General features: G+C 49.1%; 1 protein-coding gene across 1 annotated transcript in view; it reads left to right on the top strand.

Moving 5' to 3' along the window:
* RFX8 (regulatory factor X8) overlaps nt 1-13,197 on the top strand; it is a gene marked incomplete at its 3' end in the record, with an annotated part of 61,049 nt that overhangs the window by 39,492 nt on the left and 8,360 nt on the right. The window contains 8 exon segments of the mRNA XM_082642369.1: nt 1,117-1,180; nt 5,391-5,486; nt 5,488-5,502; nt 6,109-6,186; nt 8,777-8,890; nt 9,975-10,128; nt 10,131-10,153; nt 12,207-12,363. Coding sequence (XP_082498495.1) covers nt 1,117-1,180; nt 5,391-5,486; nt 5,488-5,502; nt 6,109-6,186; nt 8,777-8,890; nt 9,975-10,128; nt 10,131-10,153; nt 12,207-12,363 — 701 coding nt within the window.

Genomic DNA, 13,197 nt, shown 5'->3' with positions numbered 1-13,197 from the left:
TGACACCCTTTTGCCAGTGAGCCGTCCACGGTACACTTCACTTCCTGCTGTGATAACAACTCTTACTGAACAGCGAAGAGGGTGGCTTTCTCGTGGGCATGTAGCCAGACCCTGAATCTGTCTGCCCTGTTTGGAAATAGAATATCGTGCAGAAACATTGACCACATGGGTATCAAGTGTTCTGTCCAGATTTCCATGGAGAATGGACTGACCCAAACCTTCAGAAGAGAGCTCCCAGGGCTGTGGAGAGGCTGGGAGGGGCTGTAGGATCTTCCTGTGTGAGATGAAAGCCATTTTCCTCCACTCCCCTCCGACTCCCACCCCGCCCCAGGCCACCCCTGCCTTGAAGGCCATGGTCTTGCTTCCAGAAGCAGAGCATTCGCTTGCTACCTTCCTCTTTGCATATTTACATAGAATTCAAACAGTCAGGCGTGAGGACGTGTGTGGGAGTGGAAGGCGCAGCCACAGCTCTGGGCAGGGCGTGGAGAAGCCACCACCTCCGGCATCTGGAGGATGCACATTTCCTGTGCAAAGTGGGGGGCCCTGGGCTCCCAGTTTCTCGATGCCCACAATTAACGGGGAAGTGCCCCACACCACAGGGATAGAACTGAATCTGTTCTCTGCGACATATAAATAAATGTCTCCAGTACGATACATGAACCCAAGAGGCATGGTGACATGGAACTTACATCTTATTATTCATGCTCAGTTTCCTTGTTCTGTGAAGCTGTCCTGCGTCATCCATCAACTCAGAGGATGTTATCGTTTCTGAGCAGATCATTTTCAGAGCCCCAAATCAGAAAATAGAAGACTTCATTTCCATGATAATTTTTCTTTTCTCACTGGAGCAAGTCCTACCCATGATAACATCATATTTTTGCTTCTGAAGGGAATAAACCTATAAAAATAAATACATGGTTATCCCAGTTACAGAAATGGATTTAAAAAAAAAAAACTAAGCAGGTGATAATCAGCAGCTGTGGAAAGAAACTTGGAGGAGGGTTTTGAAATCAAAGTTACCCCCCAACCAATAACCTCACTGCAAAAGAAACTATGCTTTTGCTCAGAAACGGGTGTCTAACTGAAATTATTTCTTTGTTATCTGTTATGTCACAGTGGAGACGTCATTACCTTTGAAAAATCTACTAATGATAACAGCATTCTCCAAGAAGAAGGAGCAGTGAGTGTTGAATAAAATAGATTTGTACGATAGACCCTGGAATATTCAGAAATTGCTGAATTAGATGCAACTGTTTTCCTGTGTGTAACATTCTTATTATGGGCAGCCCTCAACCACTCACCCCTCCAGCCAGGACTGTCACGTGTCCACTGTGTAGACACGATGTGTCCTCGGGAACAAACTACCTAGCTACTCATCAGCTGTTTGACAGTGTTTCTTCTGCTATACTTAGAAAAGAAAGCATAGGTTATTAGCAATAAATCTGTGTGAAAGTGTCTCCAGTTACGTTTATAACTCTTTGAATTAGGACACCAGAACTATGAATAGCTAATCTGTGACATCACGAGGTGAACTTTTCTTTGGTTACCCAAGATGACAGGGTAGCACTTTGATACGACAAGTGGCATTGAGTAGACACCCTTTGAAAAGCCTGTTTTGTGACCAGCCCTCTTGAGGGCCGAATGGGGTGTGAAAGCAAAGTAAAAACAAACAAACAAAAAGCATGTTCCCTATACTTGAATAGAATACAGTTTCGTAGCTGGGGAGCTAAGACAGACATAAAACTATGGGTGTGCTGTGAGGGGCCCGTGCCCACTACAGGGGGATTGGGAACTCCACAGAGAGGGAGGGAGGAAGGATGTGGGCCAGGAGTAGTTAGGGAAGGCTTCATGGAAGAGGTGGCCTGTGTTTGTTTCCTGTTGCGGCTGTAACATGCTAGCACACATTTCATGACTTAACACAAGCTTATTATCTAAAATTTCTAGAAGTTATGAGTCGGACGAGTTCTCACCAGGCTAAGAGCAAGGGGTTGACAGCGCTACATTCCTTCTGGGGGACCTGGAGGGGAGAATCTATTCCCGGCCTTTTCCAGCTTCTAGAGGCTGCCCACATTCCTTGGCTTGTGGCCACTTCCTCAGCCAGCAGAGGCAGGCTGAGTCCTTCTCATGACACCATCTCTCTGGCTCTGCAGCTGGGAAAGGCTCTCTGCTTTTAAGGACCCTCGTGATTACATGGGGGCCACCTGGAGGATCCAGGATCATCTCCCCATCTCAGGGTCCCTAACCGTAACCACATCTGCAAAGCCCCTTTGCCACGTAAGGTTCCAGGGACTAGGATGTGGGCGTTTTTGAGGGGCTGTTATTCCACCTATCTTGCTGCCCTTGAGCTGGTCCTGGACGGAGTTGCTGAGATCTTTTTAGGAGGTGTTGATCTTGAGGGTATATGTAGCTTGCATTCATGCTGGGGGGTGTGCGGGCAGTGAGAACCAGAAGTGAGGATGTCGGGGAGAAGTAGACTCAACATGAGGTCCAGATGGTGGACAGCTTGTCAATGCCAGGCTGGGGAATTTGGGTGTCACCCAAGAGACTGTGGGAAAACCACTGAGGCATCTTCAGAAGGAGAATGACAGGATACATTTGCTTTGGGGGTGATCATTCTGGGAGCAGTGTCTTCAAGAATGCAGGAAAGGCAAAAGGCATCAAGAGAATCGATAGAGTAACTCAGGGGTGGCAGGTGATGACAGGGAGGTCCTCCAGCGTTTCTCCAGGGGCTGACGCTTAGTACCTGCTCACTAAAGGTGGGTGGAATAAATGATAATAACCCCAATGACTTTTCTTGGATCTCCTGAAGATCCCAAGCGGTATTTAATACACCTAAAAAAATCTAAATAGAATTTCTCACTTTTTTCTTTGTCATTTTGCTGAATTATTTCTCCAGAACAGGAATCCCCCTGATTCTTTCCTGAATGCCTTGTCCCGCAGAGATTGGGACTTTAGTAGTTCTGCACCAGACACTCGCTCCCTTTAGATTTCTGATTGTTTATATTATGAAGAAAAGATTAAAATTTTTTATTTTTTTTTATTTTTTTTCTGAAAGATCAGTTCTTTTCACAGGAAGAGCCCAAAAGGAATTGACTTCAGGAACGCAATGAATTTACTTATTATTATTTTTGGTCGTAGCTTCCCTTTCCATTCTGATAGTACTATGTTTTCAGATGACTTCTTCTGCACAGGTGAAACTGTGAAGTATCGGAAATTAGAATTTTGAATTCTAATTAGAAGTCGCCATGTTTAATGTAGGGATTTCTGCAGAGTTGGACAACACAGCCTTCCCGGAGCTGCAGTCTCAGCTTGAGATGCATAAGGCTCACTTGGGGAGCTGGTTAAAGCGAGAGATTTCTGGCTTCATGTGATTCACGAGGGCCCTAGCGGTATGAACTTCAGGCACCCCAGGAATCCTGATGTAGCTGGTTTCAGGGCCACCCTGGAGAAACACGGGCTTGGATACTGGCAGAATCAGTGTCAGGAGAGTATTGATGAGCCCGGGAGGTCATGTGTGCTGCGGAGAAGGTGGATGTGGTTAGGATCGTGCAGTGTGAGAGGAAAGAGTAGCCCAGGGTTAGAAAGGAGGATCCCTCAATTCTTCTCCAGTAGAAGCACTGGTGGCCAGGCCAGTGAAGTCCATGCAACAGCCCCATCCTTCCTGATGACCAGCCCGAGCATCATCCCCCCAACCTACATCCTGGAAGCGTACCCATCAGAGGACTCTGAATGTCGCCAGTGTTTATGGTAGGAATGAGGGTGGAACAGCCCCCAGTGGAGACCAAACAGCACCCCATGGAATGATGCCTCTTGATCTCTCACCTTTCTGTGCTACTGCTTTATTTATTTAGACATCTACACCCCTACTTTCTTCCAAAAATATTAACAACGGGAGTTTAACTTGGCATCTTCACAATATGTAGTGCATAATGTGCATTTTTCTGGGGAGAAGGTCATTTGTTTTCATCACATGCTCAAAGGGGTTCAGGACCACAAAAGAGTTGAGAAGTAACAGATTTTAAGTCCTTAAGAAGACTGTTGAGAGGGGCTGCCCTGGTGGCGCAGTGGTTGAGAGTCCCCGTGCCGATGCAGGGGACGTGGGTTCGTGCCCCGGTCCGGGAGGATCCCACGTGCCGCGGAGCAGCTGGGCCCGTGAGCCATGGCCGCTGAGCCTGCGCGTCCGGAGCCTGTGCCCCGCAACGGGAGAGGCCACAGCAGTGAGAGGCCCATGTACCGCAAAAAAAAAAAAAAAAAAAAAAACTAAGAAGACTGTTGAGTGTAACCCTAAACACCCCCAGACTTCAACGTGATGTTGGCTGATAACAAGGAAGCATCAGCTCAGGGGAAAGCTGGCGGTGGCTGTTCTCTGTGGGTGCAGCGCGCAGCTGGGGGCACTCCTAGCCCTAAGGATAGGGGCTGGCGGTTCAGAAGGCCGCTCTGGCCTCCAGTGGCTTGTAGACAAGAGCCTACTGCAAACCCACATAAACGATCTACTAAGCGAGATACAAGCGAGTAGCTCGGTAAGGCTCTGAGCGCATAAGAAGGAAGAGAGCAAAGGAGGAACTGCTGACCTTGGACCTGTGCTGCCACACAGCGGGCCGTTAGGTTGGAGAAAATGAAGGGGAGCCAGCCAACCCCCCACCAACTGCAGTCCAGCAGGCTTAGCTGCTTAACTTCCAACCCCCAGGGATGCTTTCACCTACTCTATTAAAATGGAAGGTATTCAAAAGGCGTCTGGGAAAATCCTGAAGAAATAATTTCAAGTACAGTTGATGTCCTTCATTCAAACCAGGAGCAACCATGCCTCCCCTTGCTCTTGGGGAGGAGGGGGTGGGAGGGAGGCGGGGAGAACAGCGGGGATGACAAAAGGCAGGAATATTGAATTCGCTTTCCACCATGTTGCCTTTTTCCATCCTGATGGAAAGGTTTTACACTCTGTAATCTGTTCTTCTAAAGGAAAGTCTGTGCCCCTCATTTTCCTTGTCCGTTAGGCCCTTAGATTTTTTATATGACTCACCATTAGTATAATCCAGGCATGGTGACCCAGACAGGATATGGTTTTAGTTCAAGGAGGGACAATGAGATAGACAAGAGTTGTAGAATGTATTTATGGCATCAAATTATTCATAGGTCATATTTTTATTGTACGTCGCTATCCAGCATTTGTAATATATGGCAGTAAGAGTGCAATATATTAAATCCTAATTCCTCCCTGATGACTGTAGTGCATAGACTTACAGAGGAAGGTTAGTATTTTTTTGCAATGAAATAAAAGGGAAAATTGCTGGGATCAATAGTGTGTCCAGAGGTGTGGATAAAAGATTACTCCACAGCAGCAGTGTAATTATCACCTGGCTTAAAGAAATAATCCATGTGTAAATGGTTTTAAGGGTGACAGTCATTCGCCGAATAAGACAGACCCAGTTGGATCGCCTTTGTCTGAATTCAGGAGAAGTCCATTCTGGGAGCAGGAACTGGCAAAGAAGTTATTCCTACAAAATAGTAGGCTTGCGTGCATCGGGGAGATGAACGTTCACGCCTTGGCTGCCTGGGGACAGTAAATGGCTTCTTAGTTTGCCTGTGATCGTAGTCGTACCAGATGGAGTAATGTTTGCCTTCTCCCAGACCAGGGAGACCCAGCATTCCCTCCTGGGCTTGATGGTGGTCAGGAAATTCAGGGCTTCTCTTCACGTCCTATAGAAAGGCTCCACGTGGGACCACGTTGTCATCTTTTAGAATGAGGGCCTCCCCATGACAGAGCAGGGAACACATATGTGCATTTCCCAGAACCTGGGCTGGGGGATGTGGAGGGAGAAATTGGGGTTAGGAGAGACAGTTGTCAAAGATCGGTGGCCTTTAGAGTGGGTGGTGCAGATCCTGGAAATGTATGAGTTATGGCATCAAAAATGGAACTACATCAATTTCAGGCCAATAAGATATGCATTACTGCACGTAGCTAAAAAACACGTGGCCCCCGGAAAGAGCTCGGCTGCTGTCGTAGCCAAATAGCAACAGAAGCAGCATCTTAGGGCCTCAGAAAGGTCTTTGAGGAGCAGTTCATTCTGGAAGTGGGCTGCACACTAAAATAGTTCTCCATATCCTTCCTAGATGGCCTTTCTTGCTGATGAATACTGCAGCTATTGTCAAGACATTTTACAGAACGTGAGGAACCAAGAACTCGAGAGAGTAGGTTTTATCTGCAAAATACCAGCATTTATGACTTGTTCTTAACCTTTCTACTTGAAAAGACCCCTCGAGGGATATCTAGTGGGAATTCATTGACTGAAGTGCTTAGAATGAAGCTATTTTATAGTCAGTGAGCTCTTGAAGGTGCTCTTTTTATTCAGTTTAATCATCTGGAAATGTTCCAAGGTGCTCATATGGATCACTTTACGCTTTAAATAAAAACTCAGCTATTTTTAGATCCTAATTCCAGCTGATTTGGAATACAGTATTGGTAATGTGATTTACCCTGGAATTCTCAGTGATGCTTCAGAGCCGTTATTGATACATGCTAACTGAACAAGAAGCAGTTCAGAGCAGGGTGCTCTGACATGGGTATCATGGTGATTGGATTTTATTCTAGAATTGACTGTGGAAGACACGAGTAAATCTCTTAACCATTCTGAATTCTGTCTTTTGCTGTATAAAATGAAAATCCAGGGAAGCAAGTGCACATTTAAATGAAAAGTTTTCTGAGGCCTCCATGTTCTAAGCACTTCAGCTTTGGGAGATAATATTCACTCAGCATGAACGCATTTTGTACTCTGTGTAAAGCATTGGAGTGAGGGAGGGACCACGCTGCCTTCAGAGTGGCCCCTGGCCTACTAATGCCGTGTTATAAACATCCATGCATGTTGGATAGCTAATCCATTCCTTCTTGGAACTTCCCTGGTGGTCCAGTGGTTAAGACTCCACCCTTCCAATGCAGGGGACGTGGGTTTGATCCCTGGTCGGGGAACTAAGATCCCACATGCCGTATGGCGTGGCCAAAAAATTTAAAAAAAAAATCTATTCCTTCTTGCCTTCATTGCTTCATCAAGTACTAACTGAATTCTTACCCTGTGACCCGCACCGTTTCTGGAACTAGGAAGGTATTCCCCAGGAGGCTGGAGAAGCTTATAGTCTGGTACTGAAAGGAAGGATGTAAGCCAGTGAATATGATACCGTATGGAAAGTTCTAGAACACAGTGTGATGGACTGTTCTGGGTGGCCAAGGGAAGAGGAACAGAGACAGCTGGAGCGGGCTCCCCGGGGGAGGCCACGTTGCTGGCAACTCTCTTAGAAAAGCAGAAGTTCAACAGACTCGAAATGGGGTAGAAAAGGGATTCCAGGCGGAATCAGTGGTGCAGGCAAAGGCAGCAGGATGGTCACCGGCATCACAGGACAAGAAGGTCACTGTGGCCAGATTTATCTCGAAAGGAGAGAAGCCAGAGGGGAGGTGGGAATCGGCCGGTGCTAGGAAGGGCCTCTGGAAGACCCTGACTTACTGAGGAGACGGGTTGGCAGTGACATCCAAGGGCCATATGGGAGCAGAGGGAGCGGAGGAGGTTTTGTCGCAGTCAAGGTGAGAAGGAAGGAGGGTTGGATCAGGAGATCCAGTGACAGTGACATCAGAGAGAAAGAGGGACCAATCAGAAAGATTTCTGAAGCAGACACATCGGGATTATTTGGGACATGGGTGCTGGGGGAGTGAGCGGAGATGGTGCTCTCTCACCCAGACCCGCGAGCCCCGAAAGCGTCCAGCCTGGCAGTCGAAGGATTAATATATCCTGCTCATCCCACTCTTGTCTTTTTCATTAAATATCTATGAGTCTCTTGGGAGACGTCTTCTCTAGAAGAGAGTTTAAAATCAGGTAACTCCAGGGTCAGGCCTCACTCCCTTGAGAGCCTGCACAGAAGGAACAGCCTCTTGCCTGGGGTCCCTGGAGGGCCCTGGGGTCACTATTGTGATGTCTCAGAATATCTGAGCTGCGGGAATCCCCAAAAGCAGGAGTTCTCATGAGCTGACAGCTCAGGTTGGCCACCTGGTCCAAAGATGGAATCTGAAAAGTCAACATGGGGGAAAACAAAGCAAACGTTGTCCACAGAAGTCTTTAAAGAAGGCTCCTTTGTGCAATAGAATCGCACCAGTTCCCTTTAGTCTACACCATCCTTAGGTGAATTCTGACATGATGTCAAGGAGGAAGTGTCTTTTTTTTTTTTTTTTTTACTTATTTTGGCTGCACTGGGTCTTAGTTGTGGCATGCGAGCTCTTAGTTGCAGCACGCATGCAGGATCTAGTTCCCTGACCAGGGATCAAACCCGGGCCCCGTGCGTTAGGAAGGTGGAGTCTTACCCAACCACCAGGGAAGTCCCGAGGTATCTTTGATTCCATACAGTTACACCTCTTCCTGAGCTGAAAAATAATTGAGGGGGTCAATCAGTCAATGAAAATTTACTCTAAACTCTGGTTTGTAGCCCTGGGGCCTGGTCCTCATCCTATTGTAATCAGTAGGAGCCCCCTTGTGGTCAGAAACAGCTTTCCTTCCCGAAAACTGCCTCAGGAAAAGGTGGTCCACGTTCTCCCACCCAACTGGCAGCTGGTCTCTGATGGGTGTAAAATCACTTCTGAGATACAGCTTGGAAAAGCCAATAGGCAGAGCTTTATGTGGGTTGGAATGAAATTCATTCTGTTACCATTTGGGGCTGACGAAGAGTGGGGGGCAGGTGGGCTGGATTGGCCTCACCAGGCACAAAACGAGCGTTCAGAGATACGTTCTGTTCTTTACATCAGGTGGAGGACTCACTCACGTCCTTCTGGAAATCTCTGCAGCAGGGCACAGTCATGCTCATGTCATTGCCTGACATGTGCCAGCTTCTTAAGTGCTGCGACGGACAGCTGTACAAGGTGGGAGGAAGTTCCTTCAAGGTGCTGGTTTGTATCCTTCCCAGAAATCGCTACCAGATGCTGGGGTTAGACCCGCAGCCCTCACTCTCGGTGGTGTCTGTGGACCTCAGACCTTCTGAGGAATCAGTCTTGGGGCCCATGGACCGTGAGCCTTGGATCTTTCCCTAAGACTCAGCTTTTCTTTCTGAATTCACTGAGAATCTGAGTTACCTCATGTAGAGAAAAAGCCAGTACACGTGGTGACCTGTGGCTCCGGTGACCCGTGAACCCTGAACTGAGTCAGAGTTCTTCCTCTGATATTTCAGCAAAAGAGAGCTTTTTAAAAGGAGTAATTGGAGTAGTTGCTTTGCATTATATATAACGGCCAGGGCTTGTGTGTTTGTTTTTCAAGCTCTGGAGTGATTATTTTAGTTTGGGGGTCAATTATATATAATTTCTACAGCTAGTAGAAATTAAGCTAGTCATTATTAAATTCTTAAAGCTTAAATTCTCTAGCTTAAATTCTTAAGCTAGTCATGAACTTTTACCTTTTATTTTATTATTTTCTTAGGAAACAAAAAATCCAGGGCTTCTAAATTTTTACCACAAAGGTTGAAAACTGGAGGCTGGGTCCAGCCCTTAAATATTTTGCTTTGACCTCCCCTCCTGCCCCCCACCCCGTACTGGCCAGCATTTGGGGTGTTTAAATTTTTGAATCAGTTATCAGTACTTGGAAATCTTAGGAAGAATTCCAATTCCAGCTTCTCCAGCCTGATGTCCTGCCCAATGGGCAGTGGCCAGGGCTGCGAGGTGGCCGAACCCTCGGCAGGTGGAGACCTGGCCTCTCTGTCTGTGGCTCACGTGACCTGCAGCCACTCGTAACCAGAGGCCGTCCACACCGGCCGGCAGTCACATGTCTTGACACTTCTTTTAGGCTGCATCGTGTCTTACTTGCAGCCCGTGGGCTTAATTGCCCCGTGGCGTGTGGGATCTTAGTTCCCGGACCAGGGTCCCCAGGCTTCGAACCCGAGTCCCCTGAATTAGAAGGCGGATTCTTTACCACTGGAACACCAGGGAAGTCCCTGGCTTGACACTTCTGTTGTCGGGAATTGAGGACATTCTCCTTCATGACTTTTTGGAAGATGTTTCTATTCAGCATCTGAAATCTGTCCAGTTGTTTAGTAAGAAGTCTAAGCTGTGGTTCCTCACTGCTTTGGAAGGTTTTCCAGCCCTCTTACAGATCTCCAAGCTCAGAGGTAGGTTTTGAGGGACAACATAAATGCTGTGAGAGTAGATGAACTTTCCACGTGGGGCAGGCCTCCTCCGCTCTTGTGTTAACTCTGTCCTCAGGCACTAAACTGCAGTCCACAAGGCTTGGCCGCTTCGGCTCTCCCGGCTTTTCCTTTAGTGCCCACAAGGGATGCTTGTGCTGATACATCAACACCCTCTTACCATTTCCCCCTCGTGAATCGCAGCGGGGCCAAGGGAACAGGGAGATAGGAAAGGGCAAGGGGGAGACGGGCCGTGCCTCCCCTCTCTTGAGCCAGCTCCCGGCGGCAGCTGCAGTCCTCAGCTCACTGCCCACCCAAGCAGGGCCGGCAAGGGTTCCGACCCCAGCATCCTTCCGCCTCTCTGTGCTCTGGGTGGGCTCCCGCGAGGCTCAGAGATTATCTCGCCCTCCTTAGAAATTCCGCCCGTAGCCTGACTTGCTCAACTCCAGGCTGCCAGGCATTCACACCCACGTGGTCCCAGTCACCCTGGTGACTTTCCCCTCCATCCGGCTGCCAGGGCACAGTGTCTGAACACTTCTGCTGTCGCAGAAGGCTGTTCGTCCGCTCCAGCCTGCGACGGCTTCCTCTTGGGAGCCCAAGCTGTTCTGCTGGCTGTCCCGGGCCTCCCTGCTTCTGACCCCTTGGTATCCCTCCAGCTCCGTGGCCCTAGTGAACGCCAGCACACACCCACTGTGTGGGTCGCGTGTTTTACGGTCCTGGAAATTCCCGGTTTTCTCCCTCCTGCCTTTGTGAGGTTCTCCGTCGCTGCCTCTAGCTCTCCCCGCCCGCCAAGCCCTCACCACTTCCTTCCCTTCCCCTCTGCAGGTCTGCCACGCTTGCACCCTGTGCGCTCTCTCCCCCGAGGGCCCGCAGAACAGGCCACGTCTACTCTTCACCCACGCCTGGCATCCCCAGCACCCCGGGCTGTGTTGATCCCTTTCTGACCACTTGGAAAAGTTCACGGCGGCAGATGGGGACAGAGCCTGGGACCGGCCTCCTGCCCCAAATCAGCCCTGGCCGGGGGAGCGCCCAGCCAGGCCCGCCCTTTGACCATCTCCATCCTCCACCAGAAGGGTTGTTTCTCCTTCTGAGCTGGAGGCCCATCCGGTTCTTGGCACTTTCACCTTCCCGACTGGGGCGATGGCAACGACCTTGCAACACGACCTCCATCCCTACCCACTGGAGCGGCCAGCTCAGGGTCCAGAGCCTGGCCTGCTGGGAGCCGGACCTTTACACTCAGGGTTCCAGGAGAGTTTGCTGAATACCCACGGGCCCCTTTCCTCTCCGTAAAACAGACATGGCTGTAGTGCCTGCTCTTGGGGCTGGTGTGAGGAGGACTCACCGCTTGTCCTGCAGACCCCGAACACGTAAGGGAGAGGTTTGTCCCATTGGACAGCGGAGGCCCAATTCACTGACCCAGGCTCCCCAGAGGAAGGACAGGAGAGCTGAGTCCCCACAGCCATCCTGTAAAGGCCGCCCGCCCTGTTGCTTCTCCAGAACTGCACTTGCCTGGCAGAGCCCAGTTACCCACCGTTTCCCTCTCTAGAGAATTTAGGCCCCTTGCTCGGGGTGCAGAGAATAGGGAACTGGGAGGAGGAGCTGCAGGGCCCTGAGACGTCTGCCCGTGAGCAGAAGCGTTCTAAATGCCAACTGTCAGAAAGGCAGTTCTAGAATATGTGCAATTTGAGCATTTTGATTGTCATTTAGGATTCAGTTTTTTTTGTTTTGGTATGCGGGCCTCTCACTGTTGTAGCCTCTCCCGTTGCGGAGCACAGGCTCCGGACGCGCAGGCTCAGCGGCCACGGCTCACAGGCCCAGCCACTCCGCGGCATGTGGGATCTTCCCGGACCGGGGCACGAACCCGTGTCCCCTGCATTGGCAGGCGGACTCTCAACCACTGCGCCACCAGGGAAGCCCTAGGACTCAGTTTTAACGGGCAAAAATACCCAAATCCACTTTTCTTTCTCTTCGACAGCAAGAAAATTTTGGTCATTTGGAGAGGGGGCATTAGGCCAAAGTAAGATGACAAGATTTCATTAACTGTAGCGTTTGCCGTTTGTCTTTAGACCATGAGAATGGTGCTGAAAAACAGCGGGAGAGTCAGCATCCTGAAGTTGGATCTACACGCCATCATGCATCAGGGTGCTTTGGATATTTCCGAGAAAGCCCTGACGAGTAACCCGAGCGGCACTGACGACCTGGAGGAGAACACAGAGGTGAAATGTAATCCTCCTTCCTCAGCTGCTTGGTTGCAGTGTTTGGTATATAATCAGGGCTGGTATGGCCATCACTGATTTATAGATTTCCTAATAGATTGGAATGTTCCTCTTTGACGTTATAATTTATCTGCTCACACACCTCTTCCTGCAGAAGGTGAGGAGTGCCCCGAGAACCCTGGGGTCCATGGTGCCAGGACATATTTACCGAGTGAGTGTGGTTGCTGACTGACAATCTTTCTTGTCTCCTTTGGAAAACCCTCCTGCATCCCTCTTGTAGATGCACAGGTCGCCTCTTCGGGCCTGAGTGGGATTGACCTAGCTCTCTGCCTTGCCAGTTTCTGCTCTAACTGTAGTTTTGTTTGTTTGTTTGTTCATGCACCCTCGCAGCCTGTGGGATTTTAGTTCCCCGACTAGGGTTTGAACCCAGGCCCACGGCAGTGAGAGTACAGAGCCCTAACCGCTGAACCGCCAGGGAATTCCTGCACCAGGTGTTATTTTAAACAATGCGAAGTTTAACGGTGATTTGACCTTATTTCACTACTTTACAAACAAGTGCTATATAACCCCATGAATATTTTTGCCCTTTGCTATTGTCCGGAGAAGGGGGAATTTCCCCCTCTACCCGTCTTGAGTTCTCCTGGCTGGACTAATAATCAACCTGGCACAAGACGGGTTCACAGGAGAAAAAGACACAAATTTTAATTCATGTGCACAGAGGTCTTATAGAAATGGGACCTAAGAAGTAGACAAAGAAACTTAGGTTTTGGGGTGCCCAATTAGCGAAGAAGCTAAACAGAATTGGGGCTTGGGTAGTAAATTAAAGAACTAACATGGTTTG

This window comes from Mesoplodon mirus (assembly GCF_964341445.2).
Source record: "Mesoplodon mirus genome assembly, chromosome: 14".
Classification (NCBI taxonomy): domain Eukaryota; kingdom Metazoa; phylum Chordata; class Mammalia; order Artiodactyla; family Ziphiidae; genus Mesoplodon; species Mesoplodon mirus.
The sequence above is the reverse complement of the archived record's forward strand: the minus strand, read 5'-3'. Positions and strand labels throughout refer to the sequence as shown.